The sequence below is a fragment of the Oncorhynchus mykiss genome, chromosome 10, assembly GCF_057628025.1.
Source record: "Oncorhynchus mykiss isolate SJ-2025 chromosome 10, ASM5762802v1, whole genome shotgun sequence".
Taxonomy (NCBI): domain Eukaryota; kingdom Metazoa; phylum Chordata; class Actinopteri; order Salmoniformes; family Salmonidae; genus Oncorhynchus; species Oncorhynchus mykiss.
Window position 1 is genome coordinate 58,509,319 of NC_143031.1, and position 25,699 is coordinate 58,535,017.

The 25,699-nt window shown below is 40.3% G+C and overlaps 2 protein-coding genes across 3 annotated transcripts in view; both read right to left on the reverse strand.

The window, feature by feature from the left end:
• Positions 1–114: 114 nt before the first annotated feature.
• Positions 115–25,063, reverse strand: LOC110512386 (uncharacterized). Of its 2 annotated transcripts, none has more exons than XR_016483837.1 (6): positions 24,648–25,063; positions 4,430–4,744; positions 3,958–4,239; positions 3,715–3,835; positions 3,190–3,260; positions 115–2,184 (listed from the first exon to the last, which is right to left on the reverse strand). XR_016483837.1 is itself a non-coding variant. In XM_090187201.1 (6 exons), the coding sequence occupies exons 1-6, from the start codon at positions 24,715–24,717 to the stop codon at positions 2,155–2,157; spliced, it is 885 nt and encodes a 294-aa protein (XP_090043327.1). In that variant the 5' UTR covers positions 24,718–25,063; the 3' UTR covers positions 115–2,154. The 2 variants fall into 2 exon arrangements, 1 of the variants encoding a protein (XP_090043327.1); XM_090187201.1 differs by having other exon boundaries at positions 3,719–3,835.
• The window catches only part of LOC110534344 (SLAM family member 5), a 78,360-nt gene continuing 54,767 nt past the window's right edge, over positions 2,107–25,699 (reverse strand). Inside the window, exon 7 of the transcript XR_016483836.1 lies at positions 2,107–2,184. The gene's annotated coding sequence lies outside the window, so the exon portion shown is untranslated. The remainder of the gene's footprint in view (positions 2,185–25,699) is intronic.

Sequence of the window (25,699 nt, forward strand, 5' to 3'; positions counted from 1 at the left end):
ACAAACACAAGAATACAGTAATATTACAATATTAAAATAAAGATAAATAACATAAATACACAGAATGATAAATGAGGCTCTCATGTTTTGCTACGAAATAGCATTGACATGGCATATTTGACAAATGTTTTAATTTTTACTCACAATAATGTTATAATAATGGCACATTGGCACAAAAATGCGTGACTACAGTCTAAAGCACAGAAATGTTGTTAGAGAACATATTGGTTCCACATGATTTAAGATACACTTACACAATTTACAGTACACTGTCTCAGAGCGAAATACTGCATTGTGTACAGTATACAGTATGCTGAAGTATAAAGACATTCAACCACTAGATGGGAGAAAAGGATTGGAAGAAAAGGCCAACGTTTTCTCAAAACAAAGTTGGAAATATTATAGGACTTAAATAAAAAGTTAGTAATTCACTGTTTACAGTCATAATTGTTTTTACATTTGAAATGTACAGCTGTCTGGTATGAAAGGTGACAGGACAAAAGGTCACACACTTAAACTCACTAAATAGAGAATCCACCAACCAATTACAGTTGTCTCTCCTATTTGACCCTAGAAGTAGGCTACATTAAAACTACAATCTGGAGTTGTGTTTCCGGAGAAATGTCTCTGGAGAAATGTTTCCACTGTCAAACTCATAGAAGCAGCTATGGATTCAAGGAATGACAGTTTACACAGGTATTCTGAAGCAATACATTATTTGTTTCAACAATTTAAATGACAACAAAAACATAAATGGGGAACGGAGTAATCTACCATCATATTTTGAGTTGTGCTAGAGTATGTAAAACATTAACATATTTCAAGCATGGGCATTGATGTATTGATGACTGTTAAACATCAGGAAATATACCCATTTTATGACTATAAATTAAATGTATGGGTAAGTCTTTGATTTGACATATTGAAGCTCAGTACAACATGTTAATTTTTTATCTGTTTGAATAAGTCAATAGATTATTTTAAAATAGTGAAAAGTGAATTACATATTTATATTCAGTCTCAGTAACTACTCTGAAATAGAGAAGTATAACAACGCCTACAGTGCAACAACTCACTATGGTATCAACAGATTTGGTATTTTCGGGTCACAGTAACCTGTGCTGGCACAGATATATACAAAGGCTGCAATAATGTAGGTGGAGCACAACATGCTCTGATAGAAGGAGAGTCTACAGAGTCTACAGAGTCTGCCGGAGGGAGTGATTGTATTGTTAAGGGAGGATGTGCTTCATAGATAGGGACAACCAATAAATGGTCCATCATAATAAACTAAACAAGCTAATTAAGAGCTACAATTTAGCCCAGACCTACATTTTGTGAATAGCGATAAGAAGAGGAACATGTCACTCAATATCAAATGGAAAATCAAGATCTGCCCCTCAGAAAGTTATTTTCAATACAACATACACGGTGAAAGGAAAACATTGTATCTATGGACCTTTTGTTTCTAAAACAGCCTAACAGCCTTTGCTTCTAAGGAGCAGGTGGCTTTATCTCAAACGCCTGCTCTTTTTATATGATGTACACAGCTGCTATCCACTGGCAAGCTAAACAATGACCAGCAATAAAAAGATACAGGGGAGGCACCTACATTTAAACAATAGAACAGACAATACTGAAAATAAGCTTTGGCACAAAAGTAGCATAGCAAACACACTAGTGAATTGTATTAAAAGATATGTTCCATTTGTTTTAACTTATACATTGGGATTTGGGACAAAAGTCATTTAAAATGACGGATTATCCTGATCATGCTAACAACTCAATGCATAGTTATTGAATTTGTCAGTATCAGTGGATGTAACCGAGGCCCCTATTTGACAGAAGGTCTGTGAGAATGACCTACAAAGGAAGCCTGAAATTATAATGTCAGCACAACAGTTCCAGGGGATTTTTCTCCCATAACAACAGTGCCTCTAAAAGGCTGTTAGAATGAATATTTTTTAACTTTAATTTTGTTTCAACGTCCTCTTTATGATATACTGTCCTCTACAGAATGTGAGTTATCATTTTGGCCTCCCATTGACTTCCTGTTTTTCTCCTTCATGCTGTGTCAACATCCTCGCTGGCAGCCATGCGATGCAACAGGAGTGTATCATAAACTGATGTCAGAGTAGGGTTGTCTCTATGCGACTACAATTCTGGTATATCTGTTCGCTCCTCCTAGGCAGGGAGAAGGAAGTAGGGGAGGGAAGGACATAGAGGGACAGGGAAGAAGGGGCAGAGAGAGGAGAGATAAAAGGGGTGGAAAACAACAAAAATAAAAGAGGATTTTATGCTTCTTTATTATAAACTTTGTGCCAGAGGAAGGGAGGAAACAGGACACGTCTGATGCTCTCTTGTCTACTCTCATTGTTCTGCAGTAGGGAACTCAACAGTCAACACAACACATCTGGAACCTTTCCTAAAGGTATTGGAAGGAACCACTAAGCCTAACTTTAAAAGTCCACAGACTTTGCAAATACTGTAAAAGACTATATGAAGATCGAAGGCATTACTAAACAAATCAAATGTTATTTGTCACATGCACCGAATACAACAGGTGTAGTAGACCTTACAGTGAAATGCTTACTAACAAGCACTTAACCAACAATGCCGGTTTAAGAAAAACAAGTGTAAAAACATTGATACGTAAAAAATATAAGTAACAAATAATTAAAGAGCAGCAGTAAAATAACAATAGTGAGGCTATATACAGGGGGTACCAGTACAGAGTCAACGTGCGGGGGGCACTGGTTAGTCGAGGTAATTGAGGTAATATGTACATGTAGGTAGAGTTAAAGAGACTATGCATAGAAAATAAACAGAGAGTAGCAGCTGTGTAAAAGTGTGTTGGGGGGGGGGGGGGGGGGGTTATGCAAATTGTATGGGTAGCCATTTGATTAGCTGTTCAGAAGTCTCATGGCTTGGGGGTAGAAGCTGTTAAGTAGTCTTTTGGACCTAGAACTGGCACTCCAGTATGTGCTGTGTGGCTTCTCATTCTGCAACCCAACCATATCATATGAGCAAAACTGGTTCCAATGACATCAGGCCTGGTATCAAACTCAGGGGGTCTGTGAAACTCAATATCACATTAACCCACTGACACAGAGCTAAAGCCTACGGTTGTAGACATGAGGGCTGCTAAAGCTGCTGTATTGTCAATCAGCCTGTAGATTTTTTACTAACCTGATTATCTCTTCGTTTTTTAGGAGTTATCTCTGTATACTCAATGTCAACTTGCACTCTTTCAGATGAATCTGTGAAAACAAATAAAGGAAAGGAAATATGGGCCGAAGGTGAGGTGTGAATAACTGACAGAGGCATACAAACGATCAGCCCCCTGGACAGGTTCTGTAAACACTCAGGACTCATTTGTTACTATGCGTACTGTCTCTGAGGTGTCAGATAAGCCAAGCTATTCAAGTAATCATTATCAGAGAGAGAGAGAGAGCGTTTGTGTGTCTCTGTGTGTGTGTGTCTTCTGCTTTTTCAACATTTAGAGAACTTATCTGGGATAATGACACTGTTTGAGAACAGCAGAGGAAGTGTGAAAAATATGACACTTTATTTGACCTGCATCCTGTGTTCAAGCAAACATTTCCCTCCTTTTCCAAAAAAACTACCCTTGATTGTTAAAAAAAGAAGGAAAAAAAGAAGGCTAATCATGTTTTGACTCTGGGGAGTGACCTCACACCTCTAAAAGATAAATACCTGCCTTGTGAGTTTCCATTTCTACTCTTCTTTCGATAGATTGCAATTCCAACCAGCCCTGAGGCAACCAAGACGCATATTACAGCAAAAATAAGCATACCCCGTGTCCTCTCGCCACTGTCTGAAATAAAACACAAGGAAATTATTTTTTGTAAAATATGTTTTGAATGAGCTCAAGTACACTTCACTTTCACTTGGTAGTTTTCTATTTTCTGGATGGAATTAATTCAAAATGTCTCTTACCTGCATCATTAGCATGACCATGTTCACTGCAACATTTTGGGACAAGAACTGTCTCATTGCTGACAGGGTTGGAAGCCACACAGCTGTAGGTGGAGTTGTAGTTCTTTCCCTCTACCTCCAAGTGGAGAGAGAGATCAGTGATGAGATCAGGACTGCTGGTCTGGTTTAGTATTTCCTCTCCCCTGTACAATGTCAAGGTCACCTCTTTTTCATTGTCCACAGAACACACCACACTACAGGAGCTAATGTCACACTCTGTCACCTGAGGTTTGGAAACAACATCTGGAAGAAAAAATACGAATAAATTGAAATTGGAACCTATATTAAATGTGTTTGTGATATACAGAACACACACACACATACAGATACAAACACACACACACACACACACACACACACACACACACACACACACACACACACACACACACACACACACACACACACACACACCACACACACACACACTTACTGTATACAGTGAGCTGAATTTTAGTTTTTTTCCCTTCATCTGTATTCTCCACAGTATAAACCCCAGCGTCGTCTATCTGAAGGTCTGACAGAGTGAAGTATCTTGTAACATTGTTCAAGTGGAGGCGGTTTTCAAATCTCTTCTCAAGGGTGATTTTGCCTCGTTTACCAGGGTACACATTTGCAATACTGCCAAGTTCTCCATAAAGTAAATTGCCAGACTTGATCACCCTCTCTTGAAAAGAGAAAGACTGTCCCACGATGCCTTTCACCTGCTGAATCTCAGACTGGACTGTTTTCTGGGAAGCATTGAGAACTGTGGAAAGAGAGACTCAATATCAACACAAGGACTGCAGTTGCACACTAAATCTCACAATACCTGGATATCATATGATCTGATGTCAGTCTGCACTGAATATGACAATGACACTGAATATGACAATGACATTCAATCATTAGTTAATTTTTGCTGCATGTTTGCAATGTAGTCGTCTGGAATGACACATCTGACTTGAGTATCAAGTCAGTCCTTTATTTATTTATTTATTTTTTACTTTTTCTCCCCAATTTTGTGGTATTCAATTGGTAGTTAGTGTCTTGTCTCATCGCCTCAACTCCCGTACGGACTCAGGAGAGCCGAAGGTCGAGAGCCGTGCGTCCCCCGAAACATGACTCAACCAAGCCACACTGCATCTTGACATAATGCCTGCTTAACCTGGAATCCAGCCACACCAATGTGTCGGAGCAATCACCTGGCGATTGCGGCAGCGTGCATGAACCTGGCCTGCCACAGGAGTCAGTAGAACGCGATGGGACAAGGACAACCCTGCCGGCCAAACCCTAACCTAACCCGGACGACATGGGTCTCCTGGTCGCGGCTGGCTGCGACAGAGCCTGGACTCGAACCAGGATCTCTAGTGGCACAGCTAGCAACTGCGATGCAGTGCCTTAGACCACTGCACCACTCAGGAGGCCCCATCCCAGTCCTTCTTAGATATTTACAGGCCTGTGATGGTTGGGGTCAGGAAATAATTGTTAGGACTAGTATTTGTATATTTTGTCAGAAATTAAGTTCACATGGAAATGCATTCTCTGAGAGAGGAAAGTTCTTCCCCAAATTAACTGTTGTTTTTTCGCCAAAATAAAAGTCAAGGATATTACTGTAAAAGCACATGACTTTACAGAGATATTTCATTACCACCTAACATAATTTTCCACTACAGCTTCTTAAACAGCCTAGATTGCATCCTTTGAATTTCAGGGTCAGAGGAACATTGCAGCATGATAGATGACTGTTATAGGCGTTAGCCTACAGTATGTGTTATTTGTTGAAACAAGGTTTTGTGTTGACAGTACAGAAACAGGGATGAGGGGCATGATGGTTGTCCTACTAGCAGTAGGAAAGAGGCAGGAATTCTGCACAAATGGACACTGTAGCCTGTAGAAAGTGTCTACAGCTGTAGCCTGTAGAAATGTTTCTGCTAAATTACTCAAATGTAATTATCTAGCTAGAAGTAATGTATATCAATAATCAGCGGTGGAAAAAGTATCAAATTGTCATACTTGAATAAAAGTAAAGTTACTATAATAAAAATTAAAAGTGAAAGTGAAAGTCACCCATTAAAATACTACTTGAGTAAAAGTGTAAAAGTATTTGGTTTAAAATCTACTTTAGTATCAAAAGTAAATGTAACTGCTAAATTATACTTAAGTATCAAAAGTAAAAGTATAAATCATTTCAAATTCCTTATATTAAACAAACCAGACCACACGATTTTCTTGTTGTTTTTTAAACATTTACGGATAGCCTGTGGCACACTCCAACACTCAGACATCATTTACAAACAAAGCATTTATATTTAGTGAGTCTGCCAGATCAGAGGCAGTACGGATGACCAGTCATGTTCTCTTGATAAGTGTGTGAATTATTTTATTATTTTGTCCTGCTAAGCATTCAAAATGTAATGAGTACTTTTGGGTGTCAGGGAAAATGTATGGAGAAAAAAGTATTTTATTTTCTTTAGGAATGTAGTGGAGTAAAAGTAAAAGCTGTCAAAAATATAATTAGTAAAGTAAAGTACAGATACCCCAAAAACTCCTTAAGTAGTACTTTAAAATATTATTTACTTAAGTACTTCACAACACTGTCAATGATAGCACTTTTTAAATTAGGAAAATAAAAAAATGTATAACTGCAAAAGATTTGAAGGTTTTAGGCATAGCCACAGGAAGTAGTTTGGGGGTGGGCGGGCTGCGAATCTTTTCGTAGATGGGGGGGTGAGATGTTTTTTTTTTAGATGTAGATGGCTATATCGGTCCGCTAATACAGGCCCAGTTTTACTCCACTGCTATTGTGAAGGAAAAAATGAGTATGCCGCAGCATACTCAGCACCTCTACTTCCCACAACTATGGTTTTAGGTGTTGAGTAAGGTAGAACAAATGTTTCAGTGTCACATCCTCTGAGGAGACATAGTCTTAATGTAGGCAGCAGGTGGGCTCAATTAGGCCATTAGCTTAATAATCTGGTTCTTGGCTCATAGGCCTAACAACTTTTCAGTATTAGTTCTACAGGTGGATAGAAGAGAACTCATGCACACCCTACGAACATAATGTATTTGTCCTCCAAAAGCGAACTGTATACATAGTCTATCTGAATATGTGACTGTGTTTTGTTTCCATTCCCATCAGTCTGTCACGCCTTTTTCTGTCACGTTAGTGGTTTGACCATACTGAGAAGCAGCCCCACGCAGTCTTCCCTGTGTACAGGAGTCCCATCTCACACACAGGCCTACGTGGGGAAATACGTTTCCGCTGCAATGAATACTTTTCACCGCAGCGAACAGAATAGTTCTCAGTAATGCTAAAGGTCAACCTGTGACTCCTATAATTATTTCAGTTGTCGGATCAATGTATACCTGATAGGGGTGTTTGGATTTCTAAAAATGAAAGTGAAATTGCACTGGGAAAAGGAAGGCTATTTTACATGTGTGAGTAGGTCTAGGAGTGTAACTACAGTACTTTTGTACAACATTGTTTTCACATTCTCTAAGCAAATTAACTATGCAAATTGGTGATGAGATGAAGAACATTGTGGTGATAGCCTCCCTAATGTTGTATGTTCTTCAGCACAAGGAAGCTAGCCTCCAGTGTACATACTCCAGACACATGATAATAAAGTATGCAGACGGTATAAGCCTTATATCTTTCTGTGTTTATGTCTCACCCACCCATACCAAAGTCCTGCTCATTTAAAATAAACATACTTCTCTGCATCGCCATAGTGATTGTAACAGAGGATCGACAACACACAGACAGCGACTTGTGATAAGAAAAACAATTGTAAAAAATGTTGGCAACGGTTGAGGGGCAATTTCTGCAGCTGTCTACTGTAACAGTAAAACTGTAATAACAAAGCATTGGCTAACAAGCTAACAGTTGTTTACATGTTTCTATGGAGTTGCTAAGAGTTTCTAGCTACTGGGAAAGGGAGATACCTAGTCAGCTGTACAACTGAATGCATTCAACTGAAATATGTCTTCCGCATTTAACCCAACCCCTCTGAATTAGAGATGCGGGGGGCTGCCATAATCAGTGCCCAGGGAACAATGCCTTGCTCAGGGGCAAAATGACAGATTTTTACATTGTCAGCTCAGGGATTCAATCCAGCAACCTTTCGGTTACTGGCCTAACGCTCTAACCACTACGCTACCTGCCTACTGGCTACCAGCCTACTGGCTAACAAAAAGGACAAAGGACAGGATAATACACAGGAAAACTAGCACCTAAACTTACACAAGCAAGAGAAAACAATTCAGACAGATAACAAGTGAGGTAGGCTTTGTTTTCATAAAAAAACATCTAGCTACATCTAGCCAAGTGCAAACCAGCTGTAACACATACTGCATCCAGCTGTAATAAACTAAGATGTATACATTTACAAACCCCAAACTCAGAAACCTTGCAATCCAATATGCAGAACCTATTGCCAGTGAAGCAGGGAGGAAAAAATAGAAACAAAGAGCACGCAGAGACCCAAAAAGCAGAATTTATACAACAAAAAAATACAAAGAAATCAAGGTGGATCGTCTCTTTTTCACTGAACGTCCAAATGCTTGGCATGCAGATATGCGCATGGCAATCAAACATCTTAAAATGTCTGGAAACAAGACCCCGAGACAATTGTATGTGGACACAATCCCCGAAATGCAATATCGATAATAACAGAACAGTAACGATCCAAGGCTCTGAGGCCAGTCTAGAGCTGTTTGAAGAAGAGTTCGACAAAAAACCTCTAGTGGACGATGAAGTAAAAACTGACATGTCTCCACTAACAGCGCCTACAAATCCCAAAACCTGGGCTTCAAAATAGGAGGCCCACAGTACATCACTCCCTCCCTCACCTGTAGCAGCTGTGTGCACAAAAAAAAATATATTAATCATGAAACAAATCCAGAACTGCCTCCCCTACTTGAAGTAGAGATGACTTAATTCAGAGAGAGCAAACAACAAGAATGTGACACTGTCCAGACGCTGATAGAAGAGTTGAGGCATTTCCAGGAGGAGAGCTGTGTTTCAATAGAACAGTTAAGACAGAAGTTGAGACAGAACACTTAACACGACACAGTGATGCCCTCCAAGAGGAGCTGTGTGTGGTAAAGGTGGAGCTGCAGCAGAGAGAGAGAGAGACATCGATTACCTCCGTCAGCGGCAAATGACTACGCCACCAACAGAGCAGCCCCATACGCCTGAGCACAGTGCATCCTTCAACCCATCTGCATCACATCCTGACAGTCTCTTAGGGTCCACCCTGACCTGCCAACCTCCCAGCCTGCCACATCCTACACTGCCTTGCCAACCTCCCAGCAGTCTGACCATATTCAGCCGGACACACCTCCAGAGGACAGGATCCAGTTTAACCTCCCAAAACTGCAGTTCTGATAGACTCTAATGGAAAGTATCTGATAAGATAGGAGACTATTTCCGAGACGCCATACATCTAAAAGATGTTGGCCCACTACTGAAAGTACACTTCAACTGCTCTATCAAGTCAAGCGGGAAACACCTGACATCCTTGTCATACATACTCGGACAAAGGACCTGAGCACAAAAGGAGAAAGAGTGGCTGAGGAAGTGAGAAAGGTGGCAGAGAAATCACACACCCTGTTCCCACGGACAAACATTATTATATCCATCCTTCTACCAAGGAAAGTTCTCCCATGGCAAATGATTCAAAATGTCAACAAAACAATCACCATGGACTGCTCCTCACTACGATTTGTCAGCATCTCTCACCACCACACCCTGATATGTGAGCACCTGTACGACCATGTACACCTGGACCATGAGGGAGTCAGAATCTTTGCCAAGGACCTGAAGGATGCCATGTTAGGCAAAGTTCCACAATTATACCAGCCCAGCAACAGAGTCCCCCCCCACCTCCCCACAATCCAAGTAGAAAGAGAAGGCCAATCTCATCTCAATTGAGCCAGACACAGACATCACCAGCACCTACCAACATGTCCGAGCCAAGCGGTGCCAGAACCAACACAGCTCAGCCCAGCGGTGCCAGAACCAGCCCAGCTCAACTCAACAGTGACGGACACAGCTCAGCTCAGCCCAACACAACCCATCACAGCACTGGACTGTACTCTAGGGGTAGGACAAATAGTGACCAACAGGAGGGTACACCAGACCATACATCAGCTTCATTGCCAGTCCACATATGCAGAGGCAGGCTCTGGTAAGAGATAGCAGCCCCAACTCTGCAACAGGAGCCAAGCCAAGGCCTCTGGTGGTTAGAGCATTGGGCCAGTAACTGAAAGGTTGCTGGATCGAATCCCCGAGCTGACAAGGTAAAAATCTGTTGTTCTGCCCCTGAGCAAGGCAGTTAACCCACTGTTCCCCGGGCGCCGAAGACGTGGATGTCGATTAAGGCAGCCACTCCAGTCCCCTGCAGCAGCTCCACTTCTTCGGCAGGAGCTTTATCCAGGTGGACTGAGCTCTGCCAACACTGCACTCCCAGTTCCCGCCCCAGCCCTTGCATCCAACAACTTGAGAGAGGTCTGTCAAATGCTCAGTCTGCTCTGCTTTCACGTGGTTGGCCAGGGACCTTGGAAAAGTCTCAGGTCACTCAACAAATAGCTGCAGATGACCCTATGCCTGTTAGCTCTGGTGGGAAATGAGCTGTATAACCCCTTTGACTTTATCTCTCATAGGGGGTTTGGGTTAATCCACCTAAATGTGCAAAGTATGATGATAGAATTGACATTTGGGTACAGTACTCATGTCCTGACATTCTGGTTCTCTTGGAAACATGATTAAATGGTTCTGTCTCTGATAAAGACATTGAAGTAAATTATTATCATGTATTTAGATGTGACAGATTACAGAAAGAGGAAGGAGGGTGGCCATATATGTACTATGTAATTTCATTGCATCCCAATCTTTAAATACTGTATTTCTGTTCCCAAGATATTTGAGTTCCTGGTTGTAGATGTGTCCATAAACAATAGTATATGCATTGATTTTAATCTGACTCAATTGATCTCAAAACTCACATGGCTAAATGTGAAAAACCCTTTTAACTCCTCATTGATTGACTTAATTCTTACTAATAACCCCAATAAATATTTGTCTAGTTGAGTATTTGCATATGGTCTCAGTGATCATTGTCCCGTAGTATGTATTAGAGATACAGAACAGCAAAACACAATTCATCGTTTAATTGAGAAGGAAGATTTGAAAAAGTTATCTTCAAGGGTTCTATTCTGATTTAGCCACTGTCTCCTGCATTCCTGACCCCGAGTTGGCTCTCCAAAATGTATTCTCCAGATGTATTTTTCTGGCAGATAAACACGCCCCTTTTAAAGAAAGATAGCTCAGAAGAAAACCAAGCTCATTCCGATGAGAAAGCAGGCCTGGGCCAAAGCAAGGAAAACTGACTCTGTAGTGGACTTCGGGCTGGGCGATTTGGCCCAAATATAATATCACGGTATTTTTTAAAAAATTGGACGGTTCGACGGTATTTTTAGTTTTTGAATAAAAAAAAGTTAGATATTTGCTTTAAGACTATTGATTGATCCTATGGTGGCAACACATACAGTATATCCTAAATAATTTCAATTAGTTTTTCTCCATTCTGATTGTTTTATAATGTTCAATTCAACCAAAACTAATTTCAGCACTTTTATAATTTCTGCATTTCCTGCACTCAATTGCAGTGGTGGTAAAATTACCCAATTGTCATACTTTATTTACAGATAGCCAGGGGCACACTCCAACATCTTCACAAACTAAGAATGTGTGTTTCTTGAGTCTGCAAGATCAGAGGCAGTAGGGATGACCAGGGATGCTCTTTTGATAAGTGCGTGAATTTGACCATTTCCCTGTCCTGCTAATCATTCAGAATGTAATGAGTACTTTTGAGTGTCATTGAAAATGTATGGAGTAAAAAGTAAAACAAATATATATTTAGGAATGTAGTGAAGTAAAAGTAGTCAAAAATGGGGGGGCCTCCCGGGTTTTTGACCCAGCAGTGGTCCAAGGCACTGCATCGCAGTGCTACCTGTGCCACCAGAGACCATGGGTTCGAGCCCACAATTGGACTCCCTGCGGGGTTTGGCCGGTAAGCATTTGGCCGGCAGGGATATCCTTGTCTCATCGTGCACTAGCCACTCCTGTGGCGGACTGGGCGCAGTGCACACTGACCAGGTCGCTAGGTGTACCGGTGTTTCCTCCGACACATTGGTGCGGCTGGCTTTCAGGTTGGATGTGCGCTGTGTTAAGAAGCAGTGCAGCTTGGTTGGGTTGTGTTTCGGAGGACGCATGGCTCTCGACCTTCGCCTCTCCCAAGTCCATACAGGAGTTGTAGAGATGAGACAGTAACTACTAACAATTGGATAACACGAAAGTAGTACTTTAAAGTATTTTTACTTAATTACTTTAAGCCTCTGCTTACTCAGGTGTTCAAAGTGCATATCACACCGAACGCCTAATGCTTCCTACACTCTAAAAAATGTTGCGCTGGAGCACTATAGCACATAACCAGCACTGGGTTATTTTAACCCAGCACTGCTGGGTTACGTGAATGACCCAACATGTTGGGTTACTTGATTTACCCCCAAAAATGTGGTTATTTTGACCTAGCAGTGGGTAGCTTTTTACTGTTTTGCTGGATTATTCTTATTCATGTATTTTTGACCCAGCAGTGGGTTAATTACTTTATTGCCAGGTTATTTTGTTTGACCTTCTCTCTATTACATAATCTGTTCATTTGTAAATGTACAAATATTTCTAACAATAACAATCCATTTTACAACGTTACTACTGTACGCAGTCTGACATTCTCAAAATGACATATGGCCAATCATGACAAATTCTAGATAAAATAATGTAACGGCTGTCTTGGGTGGAAGAAGGAGAGGACCAAAGCACAGCGTGGTTAGTGTTCATCTTTTTAATAAACAACTGAACACTTCATAAATACAAAACAACAAAGTGACAACCCGAAGCAGTTCTATCTGGTGCAGACACACAAAGACTGAAAATAACCACCCACAAAACACAAAGGAAAACAGGCTGCCTAAATATGGTTCTCAATCAGGGACAACGATAGACAGCTGCCTCTGATTGAGAACCATATCAGGCCAAACACAGAAATAGAAAATATAGAAAAACTAACAGACTGCCCACCCCAACTCACACCCTGACCATACTAAATAAAGACAAAACAAAGGAATAAAGGTCAGAACGTGATAAATAATTTATTTTAATTTTAAGATATACATATTAGCTATAAAATGAAGTCATGCAAAAGATAAACAATGATGATGAAAGCCAGGCGATTGTCCCCAGAGTCAGAACAAAGGTTTTGGCATCTTGTTTTTTTGGTCACTTGACAGAGATATTCAGCCATATTGGTTCCAGCCTAGAATAGGATAGGATTATAAAACATTGAACTCACCACACTCTTGCACAAGCCTGTGTGATGGATGCTAATCTTCACTGAGTTGAGTCCATCCACTTTGTGCATGGTTTACAGCAGGGGTGGGAAGAGTACTGAAATATCCTACTCAAGTAGAAGTACTGTTACTTCAATTAAATTAGAGTCACGTAAAAGTAAAACTACTTGTGTAAAAAAATACTCAAGTAATAGTCAAAAGTAGCTCATTTAAAATGTACTCAGAGTAAAAGTAATTGAGTTACATTTAAAGCATAAACATTGACCTTGACAATTAGCTAATGTTGCTAAGGTTATCTAAATGTTGTTACACATCTTGTCACAGATATTTCCATGCATTAAAATGAAAAAGGTAATAGAGGAAATGAATGTACAGTAGGAACTAGGTTCATTTATTTAATGATCTGCAAAAAGGAACATCTGTATGTAAAATATACAATTAACATTTGAAAAGAAATGAAACATTTCAAGAAATGAATATCAGTGGTGGAAAGGCTACTGAAATATCTTAATCAAGTAGAAGTACTGTTACTTTAATTACATTCAAATTACTGACTGAAAAATACTCAAAAGCACAAGTACTTGGAAAAGCTACTCAATTACAGTGACGAGATCATTTGTAATTAGTTACTTCCCACCTCTGGTTTACAGTATTACATAGTATTCAACATTACACATGTAAACTTACGCTACAATATGATTTTTGGGCCTCACCAATGCTTGGACGGGCAGTATTATTTCCAACTCGTTACACTGGTGGTTGGATGAACACTCTTAGGATCATGTCATATTTAGTATCTGGGGGACAAATACATCACAAGGTTTTAGGGGACAGTCAAAATGGATAAACATTTGAGACACTACTTTCATTTCAATATGTGCACTCAGTACACTGGTGGTTGGAGAAGCACTCTCAGGGCCATGCCGTCTTAAGTATCTGGGAGACAAAGACAATGTTAGCTAACCCATTAAGTGGAGAGTCAAAATGGATAGCCTAAAAATGTGTGAACAATTGAGACACTCCTTTCATTTTAATATGTAGCTAGCTATAGCTACCTAAAGTAACTGTGTCTGCATCCAGATTGAGACTACCTAGCCAGCTAACTAATATAAACGATTAGGCGAAAAATCAGTCACTAAAAGCACAAGTTATATGCTTGCCAACTAGCTACAACCATGTTACATGAACTCAGAGACAGGAAATAGGCCTAGCTTAGTAAAATATATAGCTAGCTAGCTGGTCTAGCGAGTCAAACTGGGTGGGAAACCTAATGTTTGAGCTAACTTAACTAGAGGTCGACCGATTCAACGTCGATATCGATACCGATTATTGGAGGACCAATAAAAGCAGATACCGATTAAATCGGACAATTTTATTTATTTATTTGTAATAATGACAATTAAAACAATCTGAATGAACACTTATTTTAACTTAATATAATACATCAATAAAATAAATGTAGCCTGAAATAAATAATGAAACATGTTCAATTTGGTTTAAATAATGCAAAAACAAAGTGTTGGAGAATAAAGTAAAAGTGCAATATGTGCCATGTAAAAAAGCTAACGTTTAAGTTCCTTTGCTCAGAACATGAGAACATATGAAAGCTGGTGGTTCCTTTTAACAGGAGTCTTCAATATCCTCAGGTAAGAAGTTTTAGGTTGTAGTTATTATAGGAATTATAGGACCATCTCTCTCTATACCATTTGTATTTCATATATCTTTTGACTATTGGATGGTCTTATAGGCACTTTAGTATTGCCAGTGTAACAGTATAGCTTTCTTCCCTCTCCTTGCCCCTACCTGGGATCGAACCAGGAACACATCGACAACAGCCACCCTCGAAGCATCGTTACCCATCACTCCACAAAAGCTGCGGCCCTTGCAGAGCAAGGGGAACAACTACTTCAAGGTCTCAGAGCGAGTGACGTCACCGATTGAAACGCTATTAGGGAGCACCCCGCTAACTAGCTAGCCATTTTACATCGGTTACACCAGCCTAATCTCGGGAGTTGATAGGCTTGAAGTCATAAACAGCTCAAGGCTTGGAGCACAGCAAAGAGCTGCTGGCAAACGCACGAAAGTGCTGTTTGAATGAATGCTTATGAGCCTGCTGCTGCCTACCACCGCTCAGTCAGCAATATAAAATTCTAGACTTAATTATAACAATAACACACAGAAATACGAGCCTTAGGTCATTAATATGGTCAAATCCGGAAATTATAATTTAGAAAACAAAAAGTTTATTCTTTCAGTGAAGTCAAAATATTGCTGTTAAATTGTACAACTTTCAATGTTATGTCATAATTATGTACAATTCTGGGATATTAATTACGGTCTTTGTTAGGAATAAATGGTCTTCACACAGTTCGCAATGACCCAGGCGACCCAAACTGATGCATATACCCTGGCTGCTTGCACGGAACGCAAGAGAAGTGACAATTTCCCTAGTAAAAAAAAAATCATGTTAGCACGCAATATTAACTAAATATGCAGGTTTAAAAATATATACTTGTGTATTGATTTTAAAGAAAGGCATTGATGTTTATGGTAAGGTACACATTGGTGCAACGACAGTGCTTTTCACGAATGCGCTTGTTAAATCATCACCCGTTTGGCGAAGTAGGCTGTGATTAGATGAGAAATTAACAAGCAGGACATGCTAGATAAACTAGTAATATCGTCAACCATGTGTGGTTAACTATTGCGTATGTTAAGATTGATTGTTTTTTTATAAGATAAGTTTAATGCTAGCTAGCAACTTACCTTGGCTTCTTGCTGCACTCGCGTAACAGGTAGTCAGCCTGCCACGTAGGCTCCTCATGGAGTGCAATGTAAGGCAGGTGGTTAGAGCGTTGGACTAGTAACCGGAAGGTTGCAAGATCGAATCCCCGAGCTGACAAGGTAAAAATCTGTCGTTCTGCCCCTGAACAAGGCAGTTAACCCACCGTTCCTAGGCGGTCATTGAAAATAAGAATGTGTTCTTAACTGACTTGCCTAGTTAAATAAAAGGTAAAAAAAATCGGCCACAAATCGGTGTCCAAAAATGCCGATTACTGATTGTTATGAAAACATGAAATCGGCCCTAATTAATCGGTCAACCTCTAAACTTGACTACCTGACATGAAACAATGCACCACAAAGTAGAGTTAACGTTAGGCTTACAGAAGACAAGCTTTCTACAGGCACTGACATTGCTAAAAAATTGAAAAAATTACATTTTTGATACCACACACAGCACATAAAATAAATTGTTAGCTAGCCAGCTAAGTTAGCTAACGTTTTCTAAGTAGTTAACTAGCCAGCTAATGTTTGAGCTAGCATGCATGGTGTTGTTTGCTAGTTAGCTTGCATTATCTAAAATGTTCAGTGACTGAGATATGTCATTTTAATAGTTAGGTCTATTTAACCTGAATGGATAATTAGCGTTGTTAGCCAACTTTTTCTGACAGTTTTTGGTCAGCCATAACTACTTGCCCATTTATCCGTCAAAGTAATTCCACTGTGAGCAGGCGGCAGCATCTGCTAGACTTGCTACAGCTGCAACAATACTCATTCAATAGCTTGCTGGATAACTTTGATATGGCTGGAGAATTAACCCACCCACTGGTCATATATCAATAACCCAGCATCTTTTAGAGTGTAGGTAGTTTATTAATTTTAGTTTAGAAAATGATCTCTCCACAGAAGCGACAGTTACCGCTTGATTGTCGTAGCAACAACAGGGAAACTAAGCAGAAGTTGTGTTGTGCTTCAAATACAGCAATTCTGTGACATCTTTAATTGTGCCTCCGATTCTCCTTAACTGCCAGCCTGGGGACAGGTCGTCTAGATACTGGACAGCCAATAAATTAGCCGATACAAACAGTTCTTGAGAGTTTGAACAAAAAAAGCTGTTTGTGATTTCCTCGTGAACCGGCATTTGAGTTATGTGGTTGCAATATCAACAGCCGTTATCTCTGGTATATCTTGGTATGCATCATTCAAGATTAAGTTTAAATTGTGTGCTGCGCAGTGGACATATAATGCACAATTTCTCAGGAAAGACTGTCTGCCGTGGCAATACTCAGTATAGAAAACAGTCTGGCTCGCAAACTGGTTCTACAGGCCGTGGTGAAAACATTTGCACACAAAAATAGAGGACTTCACGACACCAAGTTGTATTTAATTAGATCTAATTTACCTTGAATATTGCAGCCCATTTGTGTAAGGTGTTATCCAGATGAAACTTGTTGAGTTCAACATTAAATAGCGGGTGAATTTATCCTCAAGCCGATAACTTTTTTTCCAATTTGATGTTTAATGTTTATTAAAGTTAGCAGCTAAATACGGTATATAGCTTTAGATTGTGCAGTGTACTATGACACAATCCCTAGTAAGCTAGTGTTTTGAGGGTGGACTGAATGTATTATATAGCATTAATAGACTGGTTTTACGCTCAACTTTCTATCCAAGCTGGGAGAGATCATGAGGACGGCTCATGTCATACAGGTTCAGGTAGCCTATACAGGACAGCAGTAGGGGTTCATGGGTAAAATCATGGGGAAGCCAAGCCAGGAAAAAAAGACATATTACAACCTATGTGTTGTGATAATTGCATTGTTTGCTCTATAACCTGTTAGTTCATATGTCTTGACACCGTGACATGTGACCCGTTTCAAGAAGCTAGGTGTATTTCGCACTTCACTACTTCTCTTTTATTTTATTTTTCTAGGAGTGGATCAGCTTTAATAATGTGGATAGATTGTCGCCTCCATCAATGTAATTGTCTGCATCATTTCAAATCCCCCATTTATTTTTGGGATAAATAAATATTTATACACATACACACATACACACACATACAGTTGAAGTCGGAAGTTTACATACAATTTTTGAACCACTCCACAATATCTTATATCTTGTTAACAAACTATAGTTTTGGCAAGTCGGTTAGGACATCTACTTTGTGCATGAGACTAGTCATTTTTCAAACAATTGTTTACAAGCCAGATTATTTAACTTATAATTCACTGTATCACAATTCCAGTGGGTCAGAAGTTTCACACTAAATTGACTGTGCCCTTAAACAGCTTGGAAAATTCCAGAAAATTATGTCATGGCTTTAGAAGCTTCTTATAGGCTAACTGACATCATTTGAGTCAATTGGAGGTGTACCTGTGGATGTATTTCAAGGCCTATCTTCAAACTGAGTGCCTCTTTGCTTGACATCATGGGAAAATAAAAGAAATCAGGCAAGACCTCAGGTCTCAAAATTGTAGACCTCTGGTTCATCCTTGGGAGCAATTTCCAAACACCTAAAGGTACCACGTTCATCTGTACAAACAACAATATGCAAGGTACAAACAACAATATGCAAGTATAAACACCATGTATAAGTATAAACGAAGCCATCACACCGCTCAGGAAGGAGACGCATTCGGTCTTCAAGAGATGAACGTACTTTGGTGCGAAAAGTGCAAATCAATCCCAGAACAACAGCAAAGGACCTTGTGAAGATGCTGGAGGAAACAGGTACAAAGGTATCTACGTATATCCACAGTAAAATGAGTCCGATATCTACATAACCTGAAAGGCCGCTCAGCAAGGAAGAAGCCACTGCTCCAAAACCGCAATAAAAAAAAGCCAGACTACAGTTTGCAACTGCACATTGCGACAAGGATCGTACTTTTTGGAGAAATGTCCTCTGGTCTGATGAAACAAAAATAGAACTGTTTGGCCATAATGACCATCGTTATGTTTGGAGGAAAAAGGAGGATGCTTGCAAGCTGAAGAACACCATCCCAACCTTGAAGCACTGGGTTGCAGCATCATGTTGTGGGGGTGCTTTGCTGCAGGAGGGACTGGTGTACTTCACATCATGAGGAAGGAAAATTATGTGGATATATTGATGCAACATCTCAAGACATCAGTCAAGAAGTTTAAGCTTGGTCGCAAATGGGTCTTCCCAATGGACAATGACCACAAGCATACTTCCAAAGTTCTGGCAAAATGGCTTAAGGACGACAAAGTCAAGGTATTGGAGTTACAAAGCCATCACAAAGCCCTGACCTCAATCCCATAGAAAATTTGTGGGCAGAACTGAAAAAGCACGTGCGAACAAGGAGGCCTACAAACCTGAATCAATTACACCAGCTCTGTCAGGAGGAATGGGCCACAATTCACCCAAGTTAAACAATTTAAAGGCAATGTTACCAAATACTAATTGAGCGTATGTAAACTTCTGACCCACTGGGAATGTGATGAAAGAAATTAAAGCTGAAATAAATCATTCTCTAATATTATTCTGACATTTCACATTCTTAAAATGAAGTGGTGATCCTAACTGACCTAAAACAGGGAATTCTTACTCAGATTAAATGTCAGGAATTGTGAAAAACTGAGTTTAAATGTATTTGGCAATGATGTATGTAAACTTCCAACTTCAACTGTGTGTGTGTGTGTGTGTGTGTGTGTGTGTGTGTGTGTGTGTATATATATCCACACACACACATATATGCATAAATTCAGAAAAAAATTAACGTCCCTTTTTCAGGACCCTGTCTTTTAAAGATAATTCGTAAAAATCCAAATCTTCATTGTAAAGGGTTTAAACACTGTTTCCCATGCTTGTTCAATGAACCATCAACAATTAATGACCATGCACCTGTGGAACAGCCGTTAAGACACTAACAGCTTACAGACAATAGAAAATTAACATCACAGTTAAGAAAACTTAGGACACTAAAGAGGCCTTTCTACTGACTGAAAAACACCAAAAGAAAGATGCCCAGGGTCTCTGCTTATCTGCGTGAACATGCCTTAGGCATGCTGCAAGGAGGTATGAGGACTGCAGATGTGGCCAGAGCAATAAATCGCAATGTCCATACTGCGAGAAGCCGAAGACAGCGCTACAGTGAGACAGGACGAAAAGCTGATCGTCCTCGCAGTGGCAGACCACCTATAACAACACCTGCACAGGATCGTTACATCCGAACATCACACCTGCGGGACAGGTACAGGATGGCAACAACAACTGCCGATTTACACCAGGAATACACAAATAAACCGTCAGTGCTCAGACTGTCCACAATAGGTTGAGAGCGGCTGGACTGAGGGCTTGTAGGCCTGTTGTAAGGCAGGTCCTCACCAGACATCACCGGCAACAACGTCGCCTAGGGGCACAAACCCACCATCGCTGGACCAGCCAGGAAAATCAGTGCTCTTCACTGATGAGTCGCGGTTTTGTCTCACCAGGGGTGATGATCGGATTCGCGTTTATCGTCAAAGGAATGAGCGTTACACCAAGGCCTTTATTCTGGAGCGGGATCGATTTGGAGGTTGCCTGGGGCGGTGTGTCACAGCATCATCGGACTGAGCTTGTTGTCATTGCAGGCAATCTCAATGTTTTGCGTTACAGGGAAGACATCCTCCTCCCTCATGACCCTCCAGCAGGACAATGCTGAATAAGTCTCGACAAAGAAGAGCTCTCCAGTAGGTGTACCAAAACATTCAAGGTACATTTTCTCAAAAGTGGGGTTACAAGTTTATCAACATTCAAAACAGAATTACTTTCACATTGTTCCTCACCTGCATTGCATGATATACCATTTTCCAGCTCTGAGTCTGTACTTTTATCCAATGTAGAAAAAAATGAACATTTAAAATGTTGCCACATCAGACTGAATCCAGTTCTATAGGCCAGGCCTATAAGGCTGAGACATTAAGAAGACACAATGATAGAATACATTTAACCACACCTTAATTTTATCAAAAACCTTAGAGCAATATCTGTCAGGTGAAGTCCACAAAACATAATGCTTATGACAAACAGTTACATGACCTACAGCATGGTCAAGCAAGTTAATGTTTCTGACATTTTCGGACTACTAAACAACTGTTGATTTAGAATCACAGAGTTATCACAAGTCACAAAGAAAACAGGTGCTGCCTCCACTATTCAAGCACCATTTCAACATCAGAATCATCTAATCAACTATGCTTAGTCTAAAACAGTGACAACTAAAATATATATATAAAAAAACATGACTTGCCTAGTTAAATAAAGGTTAAATAAAATAAATATGATGTGGTTGTCAGTGGTACGGATTTGCGTGCTGGCATGCAAGTTGAACAAAACATATTGACTCACACTACTTGTAGAGAAACGCCAATGATATCCTCCTCTTTCATGTTGGAAACGGTCATACAGTAGGTCATACAGTAGGTCATACAGTAGGTCATACAGTAGGTCATACAGTAGGTCATACAGTAGGTCATACAGTAGGTCATACAGTAGGCTAAACGCTTTCAGGTTTTGTTGTTCTAGGCTGCCTGGCTAAAATGCTTGCTAGCTGTTCAAACTTCCTTTCATTGGCAATGATGTGTCAGACCAGCTAGTTTATGTTAGCCTATAGTAGGCCTATAGCATGTAAATATTGTCTGTCCTCGGTTGCAACACTCACTTCCGAGTTCCTGCCTCTGGAAGCAACGCCAACGCAAGAACTGTTCATTGGGAGCTTCATGAAATGGGTTTCCATGGCCGAGCAGCCACACAAAAGCCTAAGATCACCATGCGCAATGCGAAGCGTAGGCTGGATTAATGTACATTTCGCCATCATTGGACTCATTGGAGCAGTGGAAAATGCGTTCTCTGGAGTGATGAATCACGCTTCACAATCTGTCAGCTCTACGGATGATTCTGAGTTTGGCAGCTGCCAGGAGAACGCTACATTCCCGAATTCATAGTGCCAACTGTAGGTTTGGTGGAGGAGGAATAATGGTTTGGGGATGTTTTTCATGGTTAGAGCTAGACCCCTTAGTTCCAGTGAAGAGAAATCTTAAACTACAGCATACAATGACTTTCTAGATGATTCTGTGCTTCCAACTTTGTGGCAAGAGTTTGGGGAAGGACTTTTCCTGTTTCAGCATGACAATGCCCCCGTGCACAAAGTGAGGCCCATACAGAAATGGATTGTCGAGATCGGTGTGGAAGCACAGAGCCTGCACAGAGCCCTGACCTCAACCCCATCAAACACCTTGAGGATGAATAGAAGCGCCGACTGCGAGCCAGGCCTAATCGCCCAACATCAGTGCCCGACCTCACTAATGCTGGGAGTAAGTCCCAGCAGCAATGTAATGGAAAGCCTTCCCAGAGGAGGGGAGGCTGTTATAGCAGCAAAGGGAGGACCAACTCCATATTAATGCCCATGATTTTGGAATGAGATGTTTGACGAGCAGCTAACCACATACTTTTGGTCATGTAGTGTGGCTCTTGAACGTCTTCATTCTCAGTTAAGACATTCATGTGAGACACTTACACCCTAAAAAACACAGCTTTTTTGTCCCACACTATGACCAGAGGAACATCACATTTGTGGTGGGCTGACCAGTGATCAGACCATGACCTTTAAAAAAAAAAAAGTACATCGCCTGTTCCAATGACCTGCCTTTCGCTCTTCCATGTGTCAGACAGCCTCTGACCACATAATCACAGGAAACCACAAACATTTCCTGTTTAATGTCCCACTCAAATGTAGCTTAAATACCACTGAGTCTGAATATTATTTTTACCTATTGACCTTTAGATATTGATATCCATGATGTTAGAGCCGATTTGGACATATTTGTATAAAAGACCGAACATATGGAGCTCCATGTACATTTGTGTAAATATATTACATATTAATGTAAATGATGAAATATTACCTTTTATTACCTTTTACCTTTTATGATTTATATTTACCTGTTTGAGATATATTCATTTGTTGTTAGTGTAACTCAGTTTTTGGCCCCCCCTCTTGCCTATTCATTGTATTGTGGTTAAGTGTGTTAGGATAAAGGCAGGAAGTCGGGCCTTCGGGGGGGGAGTCCTTGCTAGATACGGGAGCGGTATAGTTTTTTGACCATACAGACAGGTCATAATATGTATTTTCCATATCAAGTATTCTATGCTTTAAGTTGATTGGAGAATCATTTATTTGTTAGATATACTAAGAATAAACATTTTTGTTGCACCATATCCCTCCCATTGAATGTTTGGCCGTTTGGAAACCTTGAGTGTGGACTGTATGCGTACCAAACAACCCCGCTTCAGGCTTGGGCAGTGGCTATGGTAAAGACGAAAGGAAGCCACTACAGATTAAATAATGTCACGACTTCCACCGAAGTTGGTCCCTCTCCGTGTTCGGGCAGCGTTTGGCGTTCGAAGTCACCTACTGATCCTTTTTTCATTTTCCATTGGTTTTGTCTTGTATCGCACCTGGTTCCAATCCCATCAATTACATGTTGTGTATTTAACACTCTGTTTCCCCTCATGTCTTTGTCGGTGATTGTTTTTCGTAAGTGTTTGTGCACATTTGTTCTGGCGTTCGTAGGGTTATTTTTTACCCATGTTATTATTGTTATGTTTCCCAGTGGTTTTTGTTTAATAAACTGCGTCGTTGGAAACACAGTTTCTCTTCTTCGTCTGACTTCGTCTGACTTCTGATTTCTTCATTTTGGGGATAAAGCCATGCCCATTGTCCTTCAATGATTCATCATTGTTCAGGGAATTCCCAAGTCACAACACCATGAAGTTGCATGTTTTACTTTTCAGACATCAATCGGCAGGCACTGTGAGCTCTGTCAGTTGGCCAAAATTTGAATAGATTGCAAATTAGTTTCAAAGGACAAGCTACAGTCTCAGAGAACTATAAAAGGTTGTCAGCCTGTTGTTTCTAAAAGATGATTCATCTCTCATCTAAATGATTCTATGAATCAAATTATTGGCATACTCTGTAGTTGGTGTATAGACCACAAACTTTTATATCCTACAACTCTTTCTTCCCACGAAAGAGCTCTGTTTTTAGAAACTAGTCTCTGTCTGTATCTATCCCGTACTGTAAATATTTGTCTAATGCTCGGACAGGATACAGGAGGATAGAGAGAGGAATGTTATTTTGGAATGAGTCTTAGCGATAGGCTAAATGCCACTGTTTAAATGTGGCACAGTTTAAATGATTTAGCATTTACAAATTTGACCATATTTAATAAGGGGGAGGGGGAGGGGTATTAGGAAAATTTCCATTCGGTCTGTGCTCAATGCACTATGGCTCTAGCCTCTCTTATCAGGATACACAACAAACATACAAAGATAGACCTAAATGTTTTTTCCTTCCAAAGTTACTAATTAATACATTGAACATTTAAAAAAATATAATGTTTAGGCTACTTATCTATCATCTCCCACTTACACTTTTAGTTAGTGCAGCAAATCAGTAACAACAAAAGAAACATACCTTCAATGAGAAAATATAGCAGAATGAACGTCAGTCTGGCAAGCCTTCTCCATCTGAACAAATGGTTCATTGCTATTAATCTCGAGCTGTTCAGTGGTGCGCACTGTGAAGAACCTGAAAGATGTGATCTTGTCGTTGTACAGAGGAGAGGAGAGAATAGACTCAACCGAACCAGCAGTCCTCTGGGGTTTATTCATTTTGCCAATTCTGTTGCAAAACGTTTCTTAAACAGAAGCAAATGGAAAGGGGAGGGACCCACTTGAAATTATCCAAAATAAACTCTCATTTTAGTTGCAGCTGTTTGGACTAATGATTACCCCCCTGATCTCATCACCAGCAGTGGTGTAGCTGCCAACCCTGTCAGTAATCACATCATCACAGTCAACATCACAACACCCTGTGAAGATGGAGGACTTGGAGAAGACGTATGTGTGAGAAATCATATCATTCATTATTGCCATCAGCTCATTGGACTATAATGCCCATTCCTCTTGAGACGGGGAGCGGTTAGTAGATTTGTTGTGTAGTGATGAACCAGTGTACTATAGGTTGTTAAAGAGCGCCTTCTAGTGGAGAAAATTTAGAATTTCACAGTGAACTGTTAGCACAATTTTGTATGGTATGGTACCTTATATGTTCTATTATGTGAGGTATATACACTGAGTGTACAAAACATTAGGAAAACCTGCTCTTTCCATGACATACACTGAACAGGTAAATCCAGGTGAAAGCTATAATCCCTTATTGATGTCTTGGTCTCCTGTTAAATCCCCTTCAATCAGTGTAGATGAAGGGGTGGAGACAGGTTAAAGAAGGATTTTTAAGCCTTGAGACTATTGAGACATGGATTGTGTATGTGTTCCATTCAGAGAGTGAATGGGTAAGACTAAAGATTTTAAGTGCCTTTGAACAGGGTATAGCAGTAGGTGCCAGGTGCACTGCTTTGAGTGTGTCAAGAACTGCAATGTTGCTAGGTTTTATTTACACTCATCACTCAAGAATGGTCCGACACGCAAAGGACATACAGCCAACTTGACACAATTGTGGAAAGC

Coding starts and splice junctions, on each gene's coding strand:
- LOC110512386 (XM_090187201.1), bottom strand. CDS start 24,717: ATGAACCATTTGTTCAGATGGAGAAGGCTTGCCAGACTGACGTTCATT. Junction 3,836..3,957: donor TGGTCATGCTAATGATGCAG/GTAAGAGACATT, acceptor GTTTTATTTCAG/ACAGTGGCGAGAGGACACGG. Junction 3,261..3,718: donor TAGAAATGGAAACTCACAAG/GCAGGTATTTAT, acceptor TTGTTTTCACAG/ATTCATCTGAAAGAGTGCAA.